The following is a 26,167-nucleotide window of genomic DNA, read 5'->3' on the forward strand; positions in this document are numbered from 1 at the left end:
ACATGTTCTGCTCCTTCATTCAAAATAAAGAAAAAAGTTATTAAATTTAAAGTAAGCCCAAGTCAACATCAACAAGTCCCAAGTCAAGACAGGTAAATCCCAAGAGAGGAACAAATGTCATAAGTCAAGTCTCACATTAAGACGATAAAGTCAGAAATCAAGGCTAACACGTCCCAAGTCAAGGCCAACAAGTCTCACATTAAGACCATCAAGTCTCAAATTATGGCTAAAAAGTCCCAGAGTTTTACTGACTTTATCTCTTGTTGCACTATGCACTTTGCTGCTCTAATCCTGCAACACTGTGACTAATAAAGGGTTATCTTATTTGATCAAGACAGGTAAGTCCCAAATCGAATCCTGTATCAAGAACAAGCAGACCCAAGTCAAGTCTCAAATCAAGGTAGCTGGTTCAGAGGGGGTCATCCTTCAATCAGAGGATCGGCGGTGCAATCCCCAGGTTCTCTGGTCCATGTCGATGTGTCCTTGGGCAAGAAACTAATCCCAAAATTGCTTTTTAAGGAAATAGATACGAACAAATACAGTAAATTCATTTATTACTTTTAAAATAAATGTTTAAAAAGATGCGCCATAGTATGTTATCCCTGTAAATGTTTTGCATGCTGACGTTTTTAAACAAAGCCACAGGTCACCCTTAAGCCTAATTTCTACTTCTACTGAAAAGCTTGGGCAGAGCTCACGCAAGGCCACAGACGTGCACCGTCTGACAAATGGGACTGCACGCCAGGCACCGCAGATGGAAGTTTGATTGGACGTCAGAGCCGGGAGAAGGGTTTTGCAGACAGTTGTCACAGATCCGCCCCAGTACTATGTATGTCTGGCGTAGGCCAGAGGTACTCATCTATGTCATCCGATTTATGACGAGTCTGACTTGAGTCCAAGTCATGTGACTCAAAACCACACCTCTACAATACACACAGTAAAATACATGCTAGTTACAGTAACGCTAAGTTGTATGAGGTCCAAAAAAATACATCAACCATGTATTACTGGGTACATTTTTTTATCATATATATATGTATGTATATATATACATGTATATATATATATGTATATATATATGTATGTATATATGTATATATGTATGTATATATGTATGTATATATATATATATGTATATATATATATGTATGTATATATGTATGTATATATATATATGTATATATATATATGTATGTATATGTATATGTATGTATATGTATATATATATATATGATAAAAGCATATATACATATATATATGTATATATGATAAAAAAATATATACATATATACATATATATATGTATATTAGGAGTGTAACGGTTCACAAAACTCACGGTTGGGTTGGGTACGATACAGTGGAGCCACGGTTCGGTACGTTTCGGTACAGTAGAAAACTATAAATGCCAGAGAAATGTACTTGATTTTAAAATATATGTATTCATTACAACTAACATCATGAAGTTATTCTTTGACTTTGAACAATGATGGAACTATACCTGAGTGACTCATCTTCTGGGGTGTCTTCTTAGCAACACATCAGCATAAAAAACAAAAACTGCTCCTTAATGTTATGTAGTATTGTTACTTACATCTTGCAAAAGAGATTTTTAATCTCAATGGGACTACCTGGTTAAATAAAGGTTTTATTTTTTTTTTTATCATTCAAACGTATTCGGTTCGTCATGCGTACCGAACCGTGAGACTCGTACCGAACGGTTCAATACGAATACATATATATATATATACATACATATATATACATCCTTTTTTATTAAGATATATAATTAAATAATACATATTGAATGTGATATAATTGATGCTAAAACATTTCTCTCATATGCAGACAGTCACAAATTAAAGTCAGAAAAGACAAAACTCTTAAAATGTATTTGTAAATGAAATTGCCATTACAACCAGCTGAATATGTTGCCAACAGGTGTGAACTTTAACTTAATGAGTAACATGGTCTCAGAGAAGATCTTAAGTGTTTGCTTCTAAATGACTGTATAAAGGCACCGCAGGTTTGAAGAGACTAAATTTGACTATACAAACAATCAAGAGGTACAAATACAGTATTTGGTAAAGTCCTGGGTAAAATCGTGACTCTACGCAAATGCATTTCCTCTTCTCTTTGTTCACTTCAAGAGCTCATATTTACAGTACCGTAATTCAAAAGAAGCCTGGTGAATCGAGCAAACATCATGTTATCTGTCGAGAACATGATTCAAATCAGGATGCACACATCAATCTAGTAAACAACCCCTCTGTTTACCGTGTTTACCTGCAAGACAACACAAGAAAGTTGACCTGGTTTATGCAAGTACATTACCTTCCTAGGTTAAAAATGATATTCGGGTAACGGCTGAGACTCAAATAAGAACAAAAGCAGGCTGTCGATTACACAGCCTGGCTGAAAAAAAAATGAACTAGACTCATCACTCTGCTGCTCTGAGTTTTAACATACATTATAGTTTCTTACAATCATTTTCAATCACTTCCACTCAGCCGGTTTTTCACAATAAAAGCCTACCAGGAAGGGGAAGACATTAAATGTGAAATAACAGAGAGTAATATTGACTTTTATTGACGGTAACATAAGGTTTTTAAAAAAGCGCAAAGGAGGACACCCTGTACCGGTACTTTGTATGTGAATGCAAACATTGTTTTTTCTGTTAGAAACTCAGAGCCACAGAGAGGAGAGTATGACACAAATCACTGGGAAGAGAACCACAACACTCTTCAGCATCATTTAAACACTCCTCAATGTTTGAATGTAACAATGAATCATACAGCTTCATCTCTTAGGTATAGACCGAGTACAGTACATGCATACAGTGATGGCAGACAGAATGAATAATACAACAAACAAAAAGCTGGCACAAGATTCTGCTGGATCAGAAGGAGGGCCAAATCCAGGGAGCTAAATGAAAACATGTGAGATTGGGAGGGAAGACCTGTTGTAAAAGAGTAAAAGCATTAGTTACAGGTAGTGCTTTATATAATGTCTAGTATATACTAGCTTTTACTCTAAATCACATCGTATCAAATTATTACACAAGAGCTGTAGTTAGTAAAAATAGTGTTACTGTGTTTTCCATTCATGATGAATGCTATTTGTTACTAAGCTTCTGTGCAATCAAATATAACCATCACATAAAGCACATTTCAGTTTGAGAGAACCTGGTTTCTGTAGTTCTGGCAACCCTCCATGTCTGTAATAAACAGACGGCACTCTCAAAGATGATATCCAAGATCTGGCAAAATTGAGGCATCGCTCAAAAAAGTGTGACGGGGCACGAAACAGCAGTCAGTGGAAGTAAAACTGACACCTGAACCTGGCACATACCCGGGTCTGCAAGACCCAGCCCAACTACAGAGACCTGAAGCTCTACCTATGCTCGCAAATAAAGACACGCAGACCCAGAAGAACGGCACAGTTAGAGAGAGAAATGTCTAAAACATTTGAAAACCAAACATGAATCCAACCCAGGCCTGAGGCCTAAAACCTGATCCCCTTGGACCTGGGCCCATGATCAGATGGGTTGTAACCAAGGTTACCAGGTTAAGCAAACATATTTGAAAGAGACAACAAAGGCGAGCGGTAATATTATTACCCAAACTTTGTCAAACATCAGGTCTTTCAATGTTTTCCCCGTCATCAGTTGTAGAGCCAATGAAATGCCGACGCTTCCTTCCCAATGTTTAGTCTTTGGAGTTCAATGCCACTGCATTGAAAATGGATAAGAGTTAATAACAGAAACGTTATGTTTTGCAGTTCCACCACTTATTTTATGTTTCATCTAATCTCGTAGGCTTCTACGTGTTCATAATGCTACATAATCACATGTACTTGTTCAGTGTGCTGCAGGGCAGGAACCCCTCAAATACCCAACAATCAGACGAAGTTCCCCAGAGCGTCAACTCCCGGTGCCGGTGCCGCTACCAGAACCCTAACCGACTAGGCGCTGCGAAGCACGGAGTTTTCTAAAGTGAAGTCGTACTGAAAGTTAACCAGGTTGTAGTTCATGTCCCGGGACAGCAGCACATCGGGGATGAGGGGGAGCCCCGCCTGCGCGGCCAGGACATGGGGGGCCAGAGTGAAAGGGACGTCCCCGAGGAGATCCGAGAGAGCCGAGGCCTCCACCGCCGAAGTCCCTGCTGCTGTGGCTGTGGGAGGAAACGCTGCGGGAGCCGGACAGGAAGACTGTGAGGAAACGGAGACACACAGTTAATGTCAGTGTGCAGAACTCAGCGGTTCTTTTCAGTGGCTCTTCTTTTTCGAAAAATCGAATATCACAATATTTTTGACCAAATACGTATACGATATTTAAGGTGCTTTCACAAAATATTTACACAATGAGATTTTTAACAATAGTCAAACAGGTTTTGTTTTTTGGGGTATAAAGACAGGGCAGTCTCTAGGGGTAGTTTTGTTCCATTCAGTTATGACTGTACAAGCTTTCTTTGGAATATGATATTCTTTCATGTTTCTCAGTCATGTTTTAGATGTATTTTGCGTACAGTGCTGCACTAAGATGCACATTCCAACATGCTGTTCCTAATTAGTGCAGTTTGCTGAACAACAAAGCTTTAGTGCCGTCATGAAATGAAAGACTGTTGGTAAATGACAGTAAATTCCCATTCTAATACATTGTGGCTGTAAAGAAGCACATGGAGCAGTTTCCCATGAGTAGAGACTTTGTGTCATCGTGTTTATCCCACTGTTGACTTTGAAGCAGGTGGGCATTGTACTGTGTGTGGAGGAGTCAGCGCTAAGGTGTGGTCCATACCCCTGCTGCCGTGATCCAGACCGCTAACCCTCTGCTGCCTTCCCCTCATCCAAATGACCAGAGGCTGAGCGTTAGCGTGCAGCAATGAGTAAAGGCTTAGTCCCCACCGTGGTGTACTGTGGTAGTGGATCTGGTTACAGCGCATGCATTAAACCGCAATGTCCTGGATTCAGCTTCTGCACTTTGACCTTTGTTGCATCCCCCCTTCCATTTCTACACTGTCCTTTGTGAAAGGCATAAATACAGCGAGAATCTGAAAGAAGCGTACTGAACATGGACCTACACAACATGTCTTCAAAGTCACAGCAGCAGGGACTTTAACCCTCTGAACCCTGAAACCCGCTGGCAGGGTGGAAAAGCATATTTTCTTTAAACAATCGCTAATACTACACCGTTCATCACAGCCCAAAGATGTCAAAACGTTCATAATAGTCAGATTTCCATCTTTCCGATGGTCCTCAAACACCTCATGTGTGACGAACGCTTCTGTCCGAAAAACAAACAGAAACTAACCGTAAAATTGTAATATTGCATCAAAAACATTTTATTCTACATGTGTCATTTAAAAAGTCACCACGATTTAACCGTTTGAAGTAAACAGATTCTGTAAAAAACATAAAATGATGAGCTGCTCAGCGTAACTAGGGAGCCATGACTGACTCAGCTGAGACCAACAGTCATGTGACAACAATTCAGTGAATCTTTGACAGAACTGCAGGCTGCTGAAAAATGCTGCCCTACATGCCAAGAGGCATAAAGGGAAATGAGGCTGCTGAACACAGAGCAGAGAGGAGAGGCTGGAAGTAGAGGTTGTACAAATGTAAATAATTCAATATACATAGTAACTTGCATTATTTTTGCATCTGAGCTCTCTCTACTTCTAGTCATGCTTGTGCTGTTTCCATAGAGGTGCATGACTTTTATATTGCAGTGAAAATCAAAGCTACAGAGAGAAAGATATGACAGGAGAGGAAAACAATCTGAATCTGCTTGTGTTCAGAGGGAGAGACAATGCTGTAACAGTGAGGGTGGATATGCAAAAAAAACCTCATGAAGTCTTCTAAATGTTGGGGGTTGCTTGATGAGTTGGACTAATGTGGGGGAAGCTTACACATTCCACCAAATCTTTTCTCGTAGCTTCAGAGAAGAGCGGACCTGAATGTAAAAGACATCCAGAGTGGCAGATTTGAGACGTTGTTTTTGTGCTTTGGCATATAATTAGAGGCAAATGTGAGACTAAATACAGAGAAGATGTTGTTACAGGAAATGGTTATTCCTCTGCAATTAAGAGCCAGAGGTTTCCTTTGGGACTGGAGCACAGAGCGGGTGGAGTGACAGGGTCCCAGATCTAGTTTCTGTAATGATCTGTTTCTATGAAACAAAGCACAAAATAAAGATGCTGCACCTGGGAATGATTCTGATGTTAGCAGTGAGCACACAGTAACTATGTAAACAGCAATCATTCTGTCATAGTTTCCTGCATATCTTTATGAGAGTAAGTAAAAAACCCTTCCATTCCCGTCATTGGTTTAATGTTATTATGTTAAATCCACATCTAGGTGACTGTATATTTCACTTTATCTTATATTTCACTTCATCTTATATTTCACTTCATTATATTTCACTTTATCTTATATTTTCTGTACATTTAATTAGTTTATACTTTGCGTTGTTGCTCGTTGTTGATTGTTGTTAAATGTTACGCACCTCCCGTCATGTCAAATTCCTTGTATGTTCAACATACGATGGCAATAAACGGTTTCTGATTCTGATCTGATGTAAAGACATTTTGCAGGACGACCCAAGTAGAAGTCAGAGCTACCCCCGTTGTGGTAACCGCCCTGCAGAGCAGCGACTAGGGGTTATTTACTTTACACACTAATGTATTGAATCCTTCTTTTCTCTATTGACTGATTCATCATTTTGTCTACAAAATATAAATAAATAATGTAAAATGCCCAAAGTGACATTTTCAAATGTTTTGTCCAACCAACTGTCTAAAACTAAAATACATTAAGTTTCCCCACATTTACCATGAAACCAGCAAAAGCATTTTATCTCCTAAAAATGACTGAAACGATTAACCCATTAACAAAAGAGTCGGTTACTCTTCTGTCGAATGACAGCTCTTTGATTCTTCGAATCAAGTGCTCCATCCATCATGTGATGGTGCCGTTATGCACCGTTCTACCAAGGTGATTGTAACAAACAGGCAGGCAGAACACGGAGAACTGAGGTCGTACAGTGGAGCGTGGTGTGGAACGGGTAACATGTTCTTCGGTTAGTGTTCACGCTTCAGAGTCAGCAAGCTTTACACATGAGTTGTTCATATTTGTAATGAGCAGATGAATTTGAATTTTTAAGCATTTTAATATAATTCACATGAAGTTATGCGGCAGTAACTGATGAATGATTCTATTATGTACCGTCTGTCCTAACGGACTGTGTCCCAGCCGTGCAATACTCATCCTGCTGATTTAATAGCAGTGAGTGGGTGTAAAGAAAGGTGCAGAAGACAGCGTCCTGAACTCAACAATGGGATTCACGAGTGACCATTAGGCCACCGCGATATGAGGATAATCGTCGACGTGCAGAAACATTGTTCAGTATTGCGATGACCCAAGGTGTGCACATAATCCAAATGAATGTAGAGGAAACACCGCACAGCAGCTGTGAAGAACACTTATTTTATCTGTGTGGGTGTTTTGACTGTGTACGCTTTGGAGTGAGGTTCTCAGGGCTTCCTGTTGTACCATGTGATTAAAAGCTAGAGAGATGAGCCACTCACTAACTGTGTGACATCATTGCAGGATGCCATATGGACTGAATGTGTGCACGTGTACACGCACGCAAGGCCAGCTGGTGATGCTCACAGCTACAGGCTTAAAGCTGAATCACTCAGTATATGAAGATGAAAGCTCTGATTCATGAGCTCCACCATGGAGACCTCAACACGCTCACCCTATATTGCTGCACGATGACGTTTGTCGACGGCTGTGCGATGATCATGGTCTGCATCTTCCTCCTCTGCTCCTCAACTGTCTCTCCTGCAGGAGGAATGTGGCAGACAGTAGGTTATTAACAATACCTATGAAAGGTGCAATGTGTAACGCACCTCCCGTCATGTCAAATTCCTTGTATGTTCAACATACAATGGCAATAAACGGTTCTGATTCTAATTATAAAGAAAAAGGGGGCAGCATTTCCCCTCCACTACTGAGTCCACACAATCTAAATGTACATTCATAGAGACATGAAAAGAAAGCACTTACTAACAGCAGGGCAAGAATACACAACATTCAACCACACTGAAACTCTGAGAAGATCAATATAACACTGCTATCTTCTACGTTAGCCATCGGTGTGTTCACTGTCACACTACCCAGGGCTGTACGGTCTGTGTCCACTTTGCTAGTTTGTTTATTGGATTCAATCCAAAGTGGCAGAAACAAGAAAAAATGACTCATGTTGTTTCGTCCTCCTTGCCACCAGGAGACTGCTCCAGCAGGAGAACAGAGCTGTGGGACATACATTTTCAATTAGCAGAAGTAGACATAGTCACAAGGTAGCCCCGCCCTAAAGCATGCTCCTCTTTATGGTCTATTTGACTCTAAATGGACCATCAGTTACTAAATGAACATCATGCTGTATTGAGGAAGACTTGAAACCATAAACTCATGTTTACTGAGGTAATAAATCAAGAGAGAAGTAGTAATTTTCTCATAGACTTCGACAGAGGAGGAGTCGCTCCCTAAGGGCCAGTAGAGAGAATGCAGCTTTAAGGCACTTTAGTACTGGCTTCACTTTTCAGAATTGAAGGTTACCGCCTGGTTAGCAGCTGTAGCAACTCTCACTAGCACAGCCGGTGAAAACAGGTGACCCAGCTCTCCACCAGACAGCTGTGACTCCCAGCTCAGGGTCCAACCTGTGGAATGGTAGCAACAGACAGTCTGCCGATCCGGTGGCGAGTCAGGGCAGTCCTCTGGTATCAGACCCCGGGGCAGGGGGTTTGCGCTGGCTGGATCTGAATTGCTATAGCTAACTCTCTAAGGTCTACCGCTAACTGAATTGATTTACAGTATGTTTTTTCTTAAACACAAAGCAGGTGAATGAGGGGGATTATTTGTGCTGCTGTACAAAAGCTTTTCCTGATCACAACAATGGATTAAAAATTAGGACTGCTGAGAATGAGCAAACAAGTATTCTGAGGTAGAGTCTGTACCTCCAAATCTGAGCAGCTTTTATCCTGTGATTAGGAGGTCACTGAGGTTAGCTGCACATTGAGCTGCTGTCACTGAGACGATTAATTAGATCTTCAAGAGGCTGAACCGCTGAGTGAGTGGAGGCACAAAGTAAAAGGGAACGCTGTGATCCTTCCCTCCCTCCCTCCCTCCCTCTCAAAGGCCAAACTGACTTTGTGCACAGAGTGAAATCCTCCACACTGATGTCATTGTCTCAGCTCCGTGTGCAGCTTCCAGATGGAAGGCCGGTGCTTTCCTCAGGGATTCAACGAGCCTCTTTGTGTGTGCATAGATGCTATCTTCAACCATCTGATCTGATCCCACATCAGCTGAGATCGTGTTTCTCACAAACTTCTCTGCAATGTTTACTAGGGGTGGGAATCACCAGAAACCCTGCGATACGATATTATCACGCTACTTAGGTCACGATACAATATTATCACGCTACTTAGGTCACGATACGATATTATCACGCTACTTAGGTCACGATACAATATTATCACGCTACTTAGGTCACGATACGATATTGTCACGCTACTTAGGTCACGATACGATATTGTCACGCTACTTAGGTCACGATACGATATTATCACGCTACTTAGGTCACGATACGATATTGTCACGCTACTTAGGTCACGATACGATATTATCACGCTACTTAGGTCACGATACGATATTATCACGCTACTTAGGTCACGATACGATATTATCACGCTACTTAGGTCACGATACAATATTATCACGCTACTTAGGTCACGATACGATATTGTCACGCTACTTAGGTCACGATACGATATTGTCACGCTACTTAGGTCACGATACGATATTATCACGCTACTTAGGTCACGATACGATATTGTCACGCTACTTAGGTCACGATACGATCACGCTACTTAGGTCACGATACAATATTGTCACGCTACTTAGGTCACGATACGATATTGTCACGCTACTTAGGTCACGATACGATATTATCACGCTACTTAGGTCACGATACGATATTGTCACGCTACTTAGGTCACGATACGATATTATCACGCTACTTAGGTCACGATACAATATTGTCACGCTACTTAGGTCACGATACGATATTGTCACGATACTTAGGTCACGATACGATATTATCACGCTACTTAGGTCACGATACAATATTATCACGCTACTTAGGTCACGATACAATATTGTCACGCTACTTAGGTCACGATACGATATTGTCACGCTACTTAGGTCACGATACGATATTGTCACGCTACTTAGGTCACGATACAATATTGTCACGCTACTTAGGTCACGATACGATATTATCACGCTACTTAGGTCACGATACAATATTGTCACGCTACTTAGGTCACGATACGATATTATCACGCTACTTAGGTCACGATACGATATTGTCACGCTACTTAGGTCACGATACAATATTGTCACGCTACTTAGGTCACGATACGATATTATCACGCTACTTAGGTCACGATACAATATTGTCACGCTACTTAGGTCACGATACGATATTGTCACGCTACTTAGGTCACGATACGATATTATCACGCTACTTAGGTCACGATACGATATTGTCACGATACGATATTATCACGCTACTTAGGTCACGATACAATATTGTCACGCTACTTAGGTCACGATACGATATTATCACGATACTGCAATAACATAGGCCTATATTGCGATTTATTACTTTTTTGAACTTTAAATGATGTCCCCAAAGGAAAACTGTGTCAACATGTTTTATCTAATAAGATAAAGTTTTCAGGCTGTTCATCTCACTTCAATCATTTTTATTGCAGCAGAATATGATTGTCAAGCAGACAGACTGACCAACAATGTCATAAATGTTGCATGAACCTGACAAACTGAATTGTTTGTATTACTACATCGTCCAACTTAACTAAATGCAAACGTGCGGACTCAGTATATGAACTATAACTTATATAAGTAGGATATAAGAGTTATATAACTCAGTACAGCGTCGGAAATACACGAGGGCAAAGGGCAAAAGTGCCCCTAAGAAATATAATTTTGCCCCAGATATCACTAGGAGGGCAAACAAATGCCCCCATAATTTCCTCTAATTATAATTGAATGAACTTGTCAAAAACATCGTAGCCTACATGACCCAGTGCAGTTGCCATAGAACAGTTTTGATTTTCGCCTTGACTGATATTGCGTGTGCGTGAAGAACCGAACTTTCTAAACAAATAAATAAATGGAGCGCTTCTTAAATCAGACCTGTGACTGCGGTCAACTCAGCAGACACTTACATGTTCGTGCACCTAGCGTTATATGCTGAAATTCACGGTAAACGCATTCAAACGGCGCAGATCGGGAGCCAGCGAAGGCCTTTGAAAGTTAGCGGAAAGATTAACGTGAGACAACATCCGGTTTCTTCAGACAGACGAATATCCGGTTTTCAGAATAAGATGCCAACAAAGTATACATATTGCATAATGGGAATTAGATGAAATGAATTATATTCACATTAAGTATAAAACATGCTACCTGCATCTCGTGAGTTAAAGGGAAAATACACCTAAAGTGTGCACAAAGTATCTTTATTCTTTGATTTGAGGGTTGCTAATGAATAATACCTGACTGACAGTCAATTAAGATATTTTACTAAGCAAAAAACTGAACTGAATTTGGACCTTCAAATGGCACATTTTTTAAATTTTGATGGTGCTATAAAAATATTTCTCTCAAAAATTCCATACAATGACTAATGCATATGTTCAGGACAAAAATGGGTAATATCACAATATTTCAGGTGCTACAAAAATATCTTTCTCAATAATTCCATACAATGACTGATGTATATGTAATCAAGGCATCGTTGACTTAATAATTGTTAATAGTTGTTTAAAAAATGTAATAACAATAAATAACCACAAATAAATAATAATAAAATTGAATATGATTGTCTGATTTATGTTTGTTTTTTGTTCAAAAAAATCTAAGAAAACACTTTGAATCTGTAGACGACTGCCTAATAGTCTTATTGCCATTTGATGACAATTGCTCATATACTGTAAGCCTAAATAAGTATATTTATTATTTTGAACAAAGGTTAAATGTTATTTCACAAGTTTCAAAAAGTGCCCCCAATTTCTTTTAAATGCCCCTGGATTTCAGTCAGTGGGGGCAAAAATTGCCCCTGAAAAAATATGTAGATTTCCTACCCTGACTCAGTATAACTTGCGATGCGTGGACGTCGAGGGCAGAGAGACAGTTATGCGCTGCACTCGCCCTGTTAGAGCCAAATATGGCATTATAAATACCACTGTATTTCTGTGTTTGTACATTGGGTGGCGCTGTATTTCTGTCCTGGGCTCGGGTATATAGGTCCTGAAATTGCTGGGTTCGTCAGATGTTTGACTCCGGAAGGGCAAATGGTTTTGACCGCATTACGCTACGCATTTACTGCGGTGTGGGAATGAGTGGCTTTTGTGTGCATTGTTTCCACAACGAAAATAAATGAGCTACAGATCATAAAGCAAAAGTCTCTGTGATGTGTCGAATGCACCACACCTCACAGATAGTTTAGCATATTTTTTCCCCCACCCCTAATGTTTACTCTTATTATCGCTGCATGTTTGGAGTTTTATTCTAACATGAAAACAATGTGTTCACTTCTGTATTTGGTGTACTGACTGGTCTCTGTCTGGTAGCATTGACCACCAGCCTCGTCCTGCTGGGACTTCCCACAGCTTCGGCTGCCTATGGTGCTTTCACACCAAACGCGTTGATTTTTTGACGCACTGCAAAAACGCGTCCAACGCGCCGCCGGTCGTGTTCACACCAAACGCCGCAAAATGCCGGAGAGGGGCCGTGGTTTATAGACCTGGATCCGTTCAACTGTCCGCCATTAACCATGGAAAAAATAACCTATATTTCTACGTGTTGTGGAAGTCACAGATATCCCGGGAAACGAAACGCCGTCATGTCTGGTTCATAATATTGTTCAGAGGAGCTCCGTGGATTTTATCGAGCTGTATTCACTGTGTCTAGTAAGCCACCGGTCGCTGTTTACTACAGCTGTAGGAATACAAAATAAACTGATTTGGCTGTGATTCAACGTAAAATAAACCGACAAAAAGGGACTCCGAAATAACTACGTAATGATGCCGATTTGTAGGTTACTGGTCTTCTCAATGGAGCTCTGATGGATCGGTGCTAGGCTATGCTAACATCGTAGCAGCTCCACCAGCACTCAATAACGTCACGTAGACGTAAATACGGCAGCGTCTATTCATTGTTTGTACCGTATGGTTTACACACACACATGTATACACATAGTTTGGTCCGGTCTCTATTGATATGAGGTATCGTAGAGCTCTGGGTGAACACAGACGGCTACAGGATTTATTTCCTGATTCAACAACGGCAGGAAGCCAGTGATGACAGGGGGAGCAAAATAAAGGCTATTCTGAACAACAGAATAACCGAACTGCCAATCAAATGTTATTTCAGAGGTTGTAATGGTAAAGTCTTATGATAAGTTGTTGTCATATGACCCAAGCACTGACTTCCTGTCCTATGATGACAGGTGGGCGTATGTGATGTAATCTTAAGATCTCCATACCTTGATGATGAGGACTATGAGATGCCTGTAAGGGGACCTTGAGTTAAGATTCTGAAGTCAAACCAGAGACATTTCAGAAAGGAGAGACAATTAACTTTGTTCCAGGCCAGTCTCTGTCTCAGCCACACACAATCACACTACTGTCTCCAAGGTCAAGAAAGACGTTCATGCTGAAGAAACATGATTGTAAACAAAGTCACATGCTGAGGAAACAGAGACGATCATGAGATGTGGAGCACAGCAGTGAACCACCACAAACTTCCTGTGCTAATGTTTCCTTTTGTATTCTTCATCTGTAAAGCTCAGTATCTCCACGAGCTCCTAGAACTGTGAATAGAACTGTAGTGTACTACCACATGAAAGTTGACCATCTGAATGATGGTTTATCTTATCTATGAAGCATCACACCTGCAGCATTTGATTCAAAACAACTGGAAAAATACATTAGCTGAGCTACATTCACCTTTTCCCAGTGGCATGGTTGAAAATAACGTTTGCATCATTAAAGATCTTTGAAGTGACCAGTCACACAGTACATGCTTCCTGGGGAGCAATGAAGAGAATATCAAATTGAACTCCATTCAAAATGATGTCACTTTAACAATGCCCTGGGCAATACATTTCCAGATCATTAGGAGACACTCTTTGAGCAGTAATACATCAAGACACCACTCCTGCTGAGCCAGTGTGCTGCTTTAAATGTATAGAAAATGTTAAGAGACAAATATAATGTTCCATGAACAAACTGTCAATTTGATAGGATATTAGATTGCGTTTCTCACCTATAATAACAAAGCTTCCATCCGCTTCCTTCTCGGGTGTTGATTTCTTTGAGTCTTTCCGGAGTCCAAGGAAGCTGAACATGACTCCCTCTGTTCAAAGGAGACACTAGAGGTTAGACATCGCGATACGTGAGCCGACAGTGTTTGTGTGACCAATACGAAGAGCCATTTTGATTGTTGGGAAGAGATTAACGAGCTACAATCAAAGCTCAACTGTCGCTGTGATATTACTTCAGTCATAGGTTCCCAACGCCGACATTAAACATTCAGCTAACACTTCCTGGTATATGTTTAGCTGATATATATCGACAACTAACGTTACAGCGAAGGACAGTAATACCGTATTAATTCAAAAACATGAACATAGGTGCGCTGTTTCCATCAACTCAATTCACTGCACGCTAAAGGTTTCCTTTAACAAAACGTGATAGTGACGGTCTTACTGTCGTTGTGTCTTGTCCTCAGGTTCAGAGACGGTAATACATTCAGTTCATGGTTCGCACGTGTTTTAGTTAGCTCGGTTTACTTCAGCCCATATCAGCTTAGCATGGCCCCGCTAACTATAGTAAACCACACGATATAACCTACGTTCATCTGAATCTTCCGTCGGTACTGTAACCGTATTATGTTATGACGCTGACGTCACTGACCATAATATGGCCCGTGTTCGTGTAGAAACTATAACACTACCTACAGTTCCTACACAAATCATGTTACCGGAAATATGTAGCAGAACTATTGATTGTTGTTTACGGAAGGAAATGTCAGAGCACACCGGATATGTCGTAATAAACGTTGGAGGCGTTGGATTTCCCTTCCTGCGTTTGCCGTAATTACAAACCCGGATGCTTTTAAATGTGAATGTAGAAACACCGCCCGCGAGAGCTTGTATGTGATATAAAGTGTACAACTAAATATTTCCCGCGCGATACTGCTTTGTACGGAGTTTAGTAACGCCACAAACAGCAAACCCGTAAAGATGGCAGGTATACTGGATGTCCCAAAGCCAAGAATAACGTGCTCTTTGCTGTCGCAGTACATAAGCAGACCGGTCTGCTTCGTTGGGCGTGTGGAAAAGGTCAGTGTTGCTTTAGTGAGGTTTAGTAATAATGCTATTTTAACAGTTGCTATCATGGCTAACGTGGCACGGCTAAATATGAAGATCTTCTCTCCTGCTGCGCCAGGTTCACCCAACGGGAAAAACGTTCACTGTCGCGGATGGAGAAGGAAAGATCGCAACAGTTGAACTTAACGATCCTGTGAGTAACAACACTTTCTGAATCTGTTCACTGCAATTCATCAAATTTAAGTTATTTGTCTTTGATTCCTTTTCCGCATAAACTTCTGAACCGTCAACTGATTTTCCAATAACTTAACCCAGACGTCAGAGGCCACATCTGTGATGTCATGGGTCCTCCATGTCCTTCCTTTCTGCCTCATACTAGTGTGTTAGCAACGATGGAGTGACTGTTGGTACGCTGGGTTGTTCATTTAAAAGATTAACTCGTCTAACTAAAGAGGAATGACGTGATCCAGCTTGTTTTCAATATTAATGGAGCTAGCTCAGGCCAAATGCGTGTCTCATGTGTTATTAGTTTCTAATGTGTAAAACTGAGGAAGATGAGACAAAAATGGAAAAGTTTACAGAAAATGGTTCAAATTAATTCCACTTCAACTATCTCCAACATCAGTTTGTGTTAATACGAATAATGAGTACTTTTCCTTCACCATTACTCAAGTTACTTTTTTATCTTTTCCAAATAGAGAAAGTTGTTGTTTTTTCCCCAACATATTTCTTCCACCACTGTATCTTAAAAATAATATGCCATTAATACATTACTCTATCCAAAAGGCTAGCTTTATTTTCACTCAATGTGGTGTCAATAATGGTGTTCTAATCAGTTGTGTTGTTTCCCCAGCTTGAGGAAGGGCTAAGCGGTATTGTGGAGGTCATTGGCATGGTGTCCAACAAAGGAGTTCTGATGGCCAGCACATACAACCTGCTGCGAGAGGACAAGGGCATTCCTTTTGGTAGGTCTGCTTTATTATTTTTACATACGGTGAATAACAGCAGCAGTCATCGGTGGAGGTTTCAAACTGTGTTCTGTCCGCTCATCCCGCAGACTTGGAACTCTACACCGAAGCCCTGAAAATCATCCATGACTTCCCGGAGCACTACCCTTTTGAAGTGGCTGCAAGTGGATGAGGCTCATCTGAGAGGGTTAGGTCTCTAGAGACCGATGTTTGGTTCATGTGCCCAGTGTTTGTTTTCAGTAGAAATAGATTTGTACAAAGGAATCCGTAATGTCACGCTCTGTCAATAAATTAAAACCTGTAAAGACCAAATGAGGTGGAAAGTCTTTTTTTTCTGTTCTTTTTTTTTTCAGCATGAAATTCTAAACAAGACACTTCAACAACCTTTTCAAGTTTAAAGAAATGATCTCAATTTAAAAGATTTAAGTCTCCCTTAAAAGAAAAGCAAAGTGCCAAATGAAGACTTCCTGGAATAGTTCCTCCGGTCCACACTGACCATCATGAGATCCCCTCTTAACGTGATGTCGGCGTGCACTTATACATTCTAAAGTTTATCTGAAGCAAGCTTGACTTTTCACAAGATAAACAACTGGAGCAGCTATATTCCACAGTTGGTCTCTTTCTGTATGTAGATTCCTCTTTGTGCTACTGTTCCTCTGTCATAATACGAATACTACAGTCATAAATTTTGTCGAGCTAAAAAAAATCAGTTGGAAGTGTGGTATTTGTGGTATTTGGACTGGAAGTTGTCAGGGACACGTGCAGGTGGTGGGTCGTCCTACCGCGGTACCCCGGTGAGAGGGCAGGCTACTGCAAAGTAGGCGGGTCCTCCCGGTCTCAGCTGAGGGAAGAGGGCCCAGTTATCCAATGAAAAGGGATGAGGAACCTGGTGCTTAACCGCGTTGAAAGAAAGAGGGAAGACTTCGGTCCAACTTAACTAGAAACGGACTTCTGACAGCGCCGACTCACCTGAAAGTACTCTCCTTCCCAACGGAGTCTCACACTTCCTATTCAGGCTCGACGCCCCTAAAAAGGCCGCGATCTCGCGGGCCCAGATACTCCGGTACGGGTCTACGCTTTGTGAGACGTCCTCCACAAGGGCGAAGTCGGAGTCGCCCTCGAGTTGGCGGGTCCACCGTTAAAGGGGGCAACGTAACTCGGGGTGCGTAGACCCGTAGTCATAGTTGACCCGTAGTCATAGTTGAGTTTCATTTATGTAAAGACTAATATGATATTTGTTTCAGTGCAGCTCTTCAAACACGTGTAACTAGAACATGTGAAATAAGAGAAGTGAAAACAGTCATCACAATTCTACATTCAGACATGCATACTGTTATGAAGTCCTTCATGGAGTTCTGCTGCTCAGCGCCCCCCTCAGAGCCCTGCAGCTCAATGAGCCACCGGATCACAGCATCATCCTTTTGGTTGTAGCACACTCTGCTGGTTCTGAATGGTCCACACATACAGACCGGCACATTCGTCTTAAAAAGTTCCACTGAAGTGATTTGGTGTTTTACTTAGTTGGGGGACTTTAGAGAGAGACAGATTTCAAATAAAAGAGTTGAGAATTCTCAGAACTCGTGACATTGCGAGAGTTCAGCTAACGTGCAAGGTCATTTCCAACCCTGATTCAGCTGGTATGTTGTAAATTGAACAAAGTAAATTCTACAGAACTACTTGGTTAGGTTAAGTAAAAGATCAACATTTGCTCATAATATTATGATTGTTCTGTTAAGTTACGGATGTATTTTTAAATAAAATAAGTGCATTTGTAACATAATGTAAAAATATAGCAGAGAAAGAAACTACAGCTCCCATGAAAACTATAGCGTGGCAAAACGGGCACTTTCATCTTTGTAACTTTTCTCTATCGCAAAAAGAACATCTTCTGATGTCTTTTTTCCTTTTTTTCTGTGGTCTCCATTGTCTAAAAAGCATTAGAGCCTTCGCTCCTCTTTGTCCTTCATTAGACGCGTCTGAGCCGCAACTTCTTCACTCATTCTGGAATCACCGCGTCTTTAAAGCTGCCAACGCAGGCTTTCTGTTCCATTACAACGATCACAACAGGTGGACAGCAGAGGCAACAGCCCGTAAAGAGGTTTTCCAACCATTGAAAAAGATCCACAAATAATCCCAAAATGTCCACGAAGAGAAAAATTGATGCAGAGGGAAGAAAATGTAATGAAAGATGTGAAAGTGAACACATGTTTGTGCTTCAAGGAGAACGGGTCTGTCTGCTGTGTTATGAGGCGTGTCGGTGATGAAGGATACAATTCACGTCGGCATTTTGACATCAAACACGGAGCTAAATTTAGCCTCCAAGAAAAACATCAAACTGTCCAAGAATTAAAAGACAGACTGCAATCACAGCAGAATATATTTACACAGCTACAGCCCAGTGCATGCTGAAGGTATGTGAGCAGAGCTCCGACCAGATACAGACTTTTACAAATGTCAGTTTGTGAAGAAACACCATCGCAGACCGAGTTCATGAACTAGCAGCAATCTAACAACACAGCTAGCTAAGAGACGAGCAGGTACTTGTGTTTCTAATGAACTGTTGATGAAGCACAGACAACACGGAGACATCATCTATCCATGTTCATCAGACCTGACTCTCAGTGAGCAGCTCTTGGATGTAGCTGCCATGCAGGACGACGACAGGGAGGAACATTAGTGATGCAGAGAGGTGAACAAACAGCTTTGAACAAAGTTAATGTCAGAACTTGTGTTTGATATTTGTCTTTGTTATTTTCTTTAATAGTTTGATCTTTGATAGAGTCATGTGGGTTTCTGAACCCGCAATTAAAATGATTTATGTTATAATAACAGAAATGTGTTTAAATATCATTTTTCATTTATATAACTGCATGTACAATATGTTTACACTTGAATAAACAATAATCGAATGCAGAGAGAGTTATTTAACAATATGTTAGGAGAAGTTAGTTATACAGTCTTACAGTTACAACCGGCCCTTTGAGGGAGACGTGATGCTGATGTGTCCCAGAGTGGAGATGAGTTTGACAGCCCTGCACTAAAGGTTCTTTTAAACTTTAGATGGATCCTTTTGAACCACAGAGTAGGTTATGCAACTGTCAAACAATTCTTCAGTGAAACGTTTCTCTTACTGTTGATGTATTATCAAATCGGTAATAGTCAAATATGATCTGATCCAGTCAGTGTTGTCTGTATGTTGATACAGTTTGTAGCAACGTACAACTGTTACATTCAGAGAAGATAGTTGTGAAAGGTTATGAGATGATTCATGTATCTGCTACACTGATGTTTTTAAATGAATCTTTCTGGAATATTTTCTCAATTACGACTCAACTGGAGACTGGGATTGTGAGTAGACGTCCAATTAATGGGTCACAAGCCAAAAGATTAGGAACCAATAGCCAATAGCTTCAGACTGCTATTTGTGGCTGTTACTAACTTTATCACTATCATGAAAACTGCCTGTCAAAATTCCATAACTGTAAAAGTCCATCATTCAAAATTTGAATGAAATACATTTTTTGGCAGGAATACTCTTATTTGCGTTCTTGCCGAGAGTAAGACAAGACTTATGAGACGATTCAAAGACAAAAAACACAAAAAGTTGAAGAAAATAAATGAAATTAAAGGCATAGTAATCTACTGTTTGCATCATATTTTATACACTGATCATATATTTGTTAATATGAATCTGCAAAGTAACTTATTACAGCTGAAGGATAAATGGTGTAAAAGGTAGAATATTTGCTTCTGAAAATATTGAAAAGAAACAAATAAGCATAAAACTCAATTTATTTTAGAATTATACATGATAAAATGTTTTTAGTTATTTTTCCACCACAGTAATTGTGAATTCATTAGGACTGAAAGATGTTCCGAACACAATAAAGTCCTTCATTCATTCATGAATTCATTGATTCATTGATTTGACTCTTAAAGTTGTTGAGCCACTAATGGTTGGGGTTTCCTTTGCAATATCTAATTTCACAATAATTGAACAAACATGTAATGTATTTTCCTGCACAAGATGTCAGACAGGACAATCTTACAGATTGATTGGAGCTTGTAATGAATCAGTGTTTATTTTTTCCAGAGCCCTGGGTTTAATGTACCTTGACAGGCGTTTAAATTGTAAGTGTCATCCTTCAGTGGGATGATGAATGCCAACCACTTTGAATTGTGACCTAAAATGTGATCAAGGAGGAAACGATCTCTGTGAAATATATATTTATAGCAAACCGATGTATGGATGTGTATATTTTGTGTATTTAGCAAAGAGGCGGGGCATCATTCAGTCTGCTGATGGGTGGGAGGGCAGTAGCCTGGAGGAAGCCAGCTGCCACCTTCCAGCAAGTCCAGACACTGCTGGAAATGTTGCATCTGCTCCATCTGCCTCCGTCCACGGACACTATCGCTTCCATCTCACACACTTTGTCATGGAAACGTCTTTGTTTTCTGCCATATCCCTGTCAAACCCTGCACACACATTCATTCGTTAATTGGTTTACTTTGACTCTGAAAACCTAAAGCGTGTGATCATGATCTGATTCATTTGATAGTGTTTGAGCCTGCATTATATCCAGGTACAAACTATGCTGATAAAAACGAGTGCTGAAACATTCAGTTAATTAAGTGATTAGTCAATCAACAAAAAAACAATTGTCAGTTCAGTTTGCATCACATATACAAATGCCAAACATTTGCTTCTTGCATGTGAGGATTTGCTGTTTTTCTGCATTTTGTATCATTGTAAAAACTCATTTATTTAAATTTTACTTCGTTTTCAGAGTGCGTTTGCAAGTTTAGATTTTGTTTCACAAAACACAGTTGGAGAACTGTGGAGTGGCCACAATGTTTCATGTTTAATCTTCGTACTTTAGTGTCCGATGTGAAGCGATTGCGTCCCTTCAATTTCTGTTGTTCAACATCATGGGAGTTGATGGAAATTCATGCTGTCTACTTTATTTTGGTTGTGATGTAAAGTTGCTTTAAAAAAGAAAACTGAAATCAATTTACTTTCATATTTATGATTTTAAAGGAAATTCATTTTATTAAGTTTCAGTTTATTACAAAATGTTTCACTGCTTTTAGTTTCAGTTTTCAGTTTACTTTACAGCCCTGACTCACCTGTGAACAAATTAGAGTCACCAATGAACCGATTTAAGCCGCCGTGCATGTTGTTGGACCCACGGTGACACAGGAAGAACATGCTCCACACAGAAGGGCCCAGAACCTGACAGAACTTGACTGTGAGGCGACAGTGCTTCTCAGTTAAATATATAAAACACTGATCAGCGCAGCTTGAAGTTAGTTCACATTTTTTTTAATTAACTGTTTTTATGCAAACAATTTTTCAAAACTGACAAGTGTTCATTGTTTTGATTCAGAACTTTGGACACGCTTTGGATTTAGTTCTCGGTGGGAAAGTAAGCTAAAGTGAAATTCTTTAAATGAGTTAAGAGCTCCTTTGGCAGAATGAGACGTTTCATTGCAGGTTTTACAGACTGACACCCCTGACACTGTCAAATAAAATGATCCTCTTGATCCTGTTGGTGGGTCGCTGCCGACTGGACACAGTGCTGACCTTAAGAAATCTATTATGTACCCAATCCATCATCACACTCATCTATCAGTGTAGAGCTGAGTCTGTTCGCTTTTGTCCCGCAGTGTCAGTCATCATCAGGCATGATAATGTTGACTGCCCTAAAGGTTTGTCACATAGAAAGCTTTTTTTTTGGGAGGGCTTGATGTTTATGGTGTCATTCTGTTCTGCTTGTTAACCGTGACATGACCACAATAACTGTTGGACTGAGCGGTGGAGCTTGTAAAACTCACTGCGCTTAACCCATTACCACACCTCCAGAGATTATCAGTTCATATTCTGCATTCCAAGGTGGACACCGTGATTCTTTTTATTCAGTAGTTGCCCCTGAATGCAGTCCAATGTGAGCCAACATGTCTGAGACAACCTCTGCATATCTATCACATGCCGATCAGGGGCCCTGAGCGGGGCTCCTGGGCCGACCGTATGAAGCTGTCAGGCCTGCCAAAGTGCCACAGGGAGCTTCAACAAATGATCCGAGAATGGCAAGTTCAGGAAGACTCCATACCTGCAAACTCCTCATGTAAGCACTCATAGGCTCTAAAACTGTCTTTGTGGCCTGGTGCAGTAGATATATAGCACTGTGTGCCTCTTTGAAGTTACATTTAAACAATGCTGCTTTTTAATCACCCAGTCTGTTTGAATGTGTGCCTCAAGAGCAGTCGCTTTTACCAAGTCTGAGAACTGTGTAGGCCTACTGATCAAACGGCGAGACATTTTATCTCATGAAAGACACAAAACTTGCATATCCAAAAGTAGTTAGCATGTGCCTCATGCAATCCCATTGTTTCTGGGAAGAAAACACATCAAAAGTTCCAATAGTTAATAATCAGCCCAGTCACTAGGAGGCCTTTCTGCAAACCGGGGATGCGTTTAATGTCAGCGTTTCTGCATTCAGTCAGAGCAAGTGACTCTGTTCAACGAGTGACGCATGATTTAAGGGACAAAGAACATCGAGCGACCAGTGTTGAAAGTTTAGTGGTATAACAACGAGTAGTGGATGGGTCAAACAAAGACACAACTGTTACCCAGGAGACCACTGCGAGGTGTCCTGTGTGAAACCAAAAGTAAACACTGACTTTACGCTTCTTGTTTGTTATGAAAAGTTACGTAAGGGAGTCTGCTAGGAGCGGTTGTTATTTATTTTTGCTAGTTGCGTTGCTTCTGCTGAGTGAAGCCAATGCGGAAGTACCTTGAACTTGCATTTTCTCTACTGACCAGCAGGGGGTGACTCCTCCGGTTGCAAAAGGAAGTTGTATTTTCTATGAGAAAATAGTGATGGAAATGGTGATGGAAATGAGAAATTGATTGAATACCTCAGTATATATTGTTTACATGAGTTTATAGTCAAGTCTTCTTCAATACAGCATGATAGTAATTCAGTAAATGATGGTCCATTTAGAGTCAAATAGACCATAAAGCGGAGAATGCATTTAGTGCAGAGTTACATTTTCACATAGAAAATAGGACAGATAATCGTCCTACAAACAGAAATGCATCACAGCACAACCACATCAGCAAGACAAACCAAAAGCAAGATATTAGGGGTGTCACGGATCACAAACCTCACGGTTCGGTTCGGATCACGGTTCAGGAGTCACGGTTCGGATCATTTTTCGGATCAACAAAGAAAAGGGGAGGAGACAAATATAACTTTGCTTTCCATTTATTAATTAAAGAACCTCAAGAACACTTAAAGCAAAGAACTTTGGGCTATAGTCTTACATGAAAACAAAAATATTGAAGATGTCCAATTTGAAACAAAATGAAATAAATAAATAAAAATAATACATTCAAGAATTCTGTTAAGTTTAAGTGCAACATGAGGTATGTTGATTCCCTCGTCCTTTGATCAATACTGAAAGAAAGAAACAGCCAGTGAGCTTCCACTGTTTACACTGAACTGAACTGCTCAGCAAGGGTCGACCTTTCTGTGGTGACTGGAATATCATTGGGCCTGTCTAGCTTCACTCTGACACTTCTGTCAGCACCTGAACCAGGTGTGTCTGTGTAACTCTCACAGAGGGGGCGTGTCTACAGCACCTGCCCCAGGTGTGTGTCTGTGTGACTCTCTCAGAGGGGGCGTGTCTACAGCACCTACCCCAGGTGTGTGTCTGTGTGACTCTCACAGAGGGGGCGTGTCTACAGCACCTGCCCCAGGTGTGTGTCTGTGTGACTCTCACAGAGGGGGCGTGTCTACAGCACCGGACTAAGAATCACTCCGCCGTGGTGAAAGCAGTCTCTGCAGTCTTTTCCTTCTCATAGAGGTCTGGAACAGCTTCACACTGAAGTGGGTGCGTGAGTGGATTTCGTAGCGTGGCTCAAGCATTTTAACCAGATTTAGAAATCCTTTGTTTTCTACACCGGAGTGTCCCCGTCGCTGACAGACGGGATGGTGTCTCTTCATATGTGTGGACATGCCGATGTTTTGCCGTTGTCGTGTGTCTCTCTTTAAATAACGCCGACATACCGTAACGGTTTGTCCACCACCCTCATCCGTCATTATACGTTACAGGGAAGACAAAATGTTCCCAAACTTGCGACTTAAATGACGCCGCGGCTTCTCAAGTTCCTCCGCTCGCCATGACGTCACCGTTAAATGCTTCTAAGCTGCTCCGGTCATGTGAACACACTACTGCTTTATATCTGTTCACTGACACTCTGCATTGATATTCGGGGACTTGTTACTTGAAAAGAAACAGCAGCAGTAGAACTTTATTACACACTGTGATTACACTGTAAAAAAGAAAAAAAATACTCGATTGATCCGCGGTTCACGAGTGATCCGAACCGTGAGGGGTGATCCGAACGGATCGATCCGTGATCCGTGACACCACTACAAGATATGTATACAAAGTTTTGCCTATTTTCTCATGTTTGAATCACATTCAACATGATTTGCCGAAGCCCACAGCAGGAAGAAATACGCATAAACAATTCAATCTGTAACCAGAAGATGATAGGCAATGGTTACAAGTTGTCAAAAAATCCCATTTTCCAATTTTATTTTTATTATTTTGAAAAAATAAATTTAAAAAAAGCTCATCTCATTTCCTCCATCAGGCTGTGAATTTCAGTTGAAAAGATACTGCTCCCATGGTCAGTTTCAGGTAATTCTGGCAAATGCCAAGTGGCCGGCCCACAAGGCCACCACCAGCAGACATGATGGGAATAAGAATGTGCCTGCCGGTGGTGGACCACTTTATGATGGAACAGCCCATCTGATTCACACGGGACCCAAAACTGTCAAATTGCCAGGGCCGAATTTGGTTCCCACTCCGACCCTGGCTGCATTCCACAGGGCCATGCTTGTGTCCAGAAAGCGTCTGGCCGTGCAGCCGTGTGCTGTAAAAAGCTTGTTGGTCTTATCAAAATATGTTGAACTGCAGCAGGAAGCTCCTTCTGAACTCCCAGCGGTATTGGTGCTGTTGCCGGCCGGCTGTGTTGTCTTAACGCAGAGCTGTCTGCAGACAGTGCGTCACAGCCAGCGTCACCGGCAGTCTCTTCCCATACAGCCGGCAGCATCGGGCACCCGGGTCTGCTTTCTTCACACACATCCACATCCACTGCCTCACACAAACGTTACACACATTTAACACGCGTTTTAAAATCTTTTCATATCATATAAGGCTGTGATTATCCTTGGAAGCTGAACTTAAAAGCCATCCATTTTTTTTTTACATTGACAGTTCCATGATCTTCTGATGAAGATCAAATACCAACACTTGGTCAATGGTCCTAAGTTCCAAACTACGGCACCTAGGTACCCCTCTCAGGAATGGAGGATCAGTATTTGTACACGCATGTGTCTATGGAGTGGTCTCGTGTGACGTCACAGTTTAGCTGTCGGCCATGTTGGAGTACACACAAAGCCACTGGCATGTACGGCTGAGTCGCATAACCTATCGGTGGTGAACTTTTGTGCTGTCTTTGGTTGTGGCAGCAGAGCTGATAGAGACAAGAAATCATTCTTTGGTTTGCCAGCGGTCATTACACATCAAGGAAATGACACGAAGGAGCTATCCAAGCGACGTCGCGAGAAATGGCTGTCACGCATCTCTCGAGATATAAAGGAATGGAATTTGGCGTACACTAGAGTATGTGCGGATCACTTTATAAGTG

General features: G+C 41.0%; 2 protein-coding genes across 2 annotated transcripts; one reads left to right on the forward strand and one right to left on the reverse strand.

Moving 5' to 3' along the window:
* Positions 1–1,566: 1,566 nt before the first annotated feature.
* Positions 1,567–15,034, reverse strand: umad1 (UBAP1-MVB12-associated (UMA) domain containing 1). Its single transcript, XM_079287868.1, has 4 exons — positions 14,853–15,034; positions 14,410–14,499; positions 7,754–7,839; positions 1,567–4,206 (listed from the first exon to the last, which is right to left on the reverse strand). The coding sequence occupies exons 2-4, from the start codon at positions 14,489–14,491 to the stop codon at positions 3,961–3,963; spliced, it is 414 nt and encodes a 137-aa protein (XP_079143994.1). The 5' UTR covers positions 14,492–14,499; positions 14,853–15,034; the 3' UTR covers positions 1,567–3,960.
* Positions 15,035–15,280: 246 nt separating this feature from the next.
* Positions 15,281–16,746, forward strand: rpa3 (replication protein A3). Its single transcript, XM_079287923.1, has 4 exons — positions 15,281–15,487; positions 15,594–15,668; positions 16,329–16,440; positions 16,533–16,746. Exons 1-4 carry the CDS (start codon positions 15,389–15,391, stop codon positions 16,613–16,615), a joined length of 369 nt encoding a protein of 122 aa, XP_079144049.1. The 5' UTR covers positions 15,281–15,388; the 3' UTR covers positions 16,616–16,746.
* The last annotated feature ends 9,421 nt before the right edge of the window (positions 16,747–26,167 follow it).

The sequence above is a fragment of the Melanostigma gelatinosum genome (genome assembly GCF_949748355.1).
Source record: "Melanostigma gelatinosum genome assembly, chromosome: 17".
In the NCBI taxonomy this organism is placed as follows: Eukaryota; Metazoa; Chordata; class Actinopteri; order Perciformes; family Zoarcidae; genus Melanostigma; species Melanostigma gelatinosum.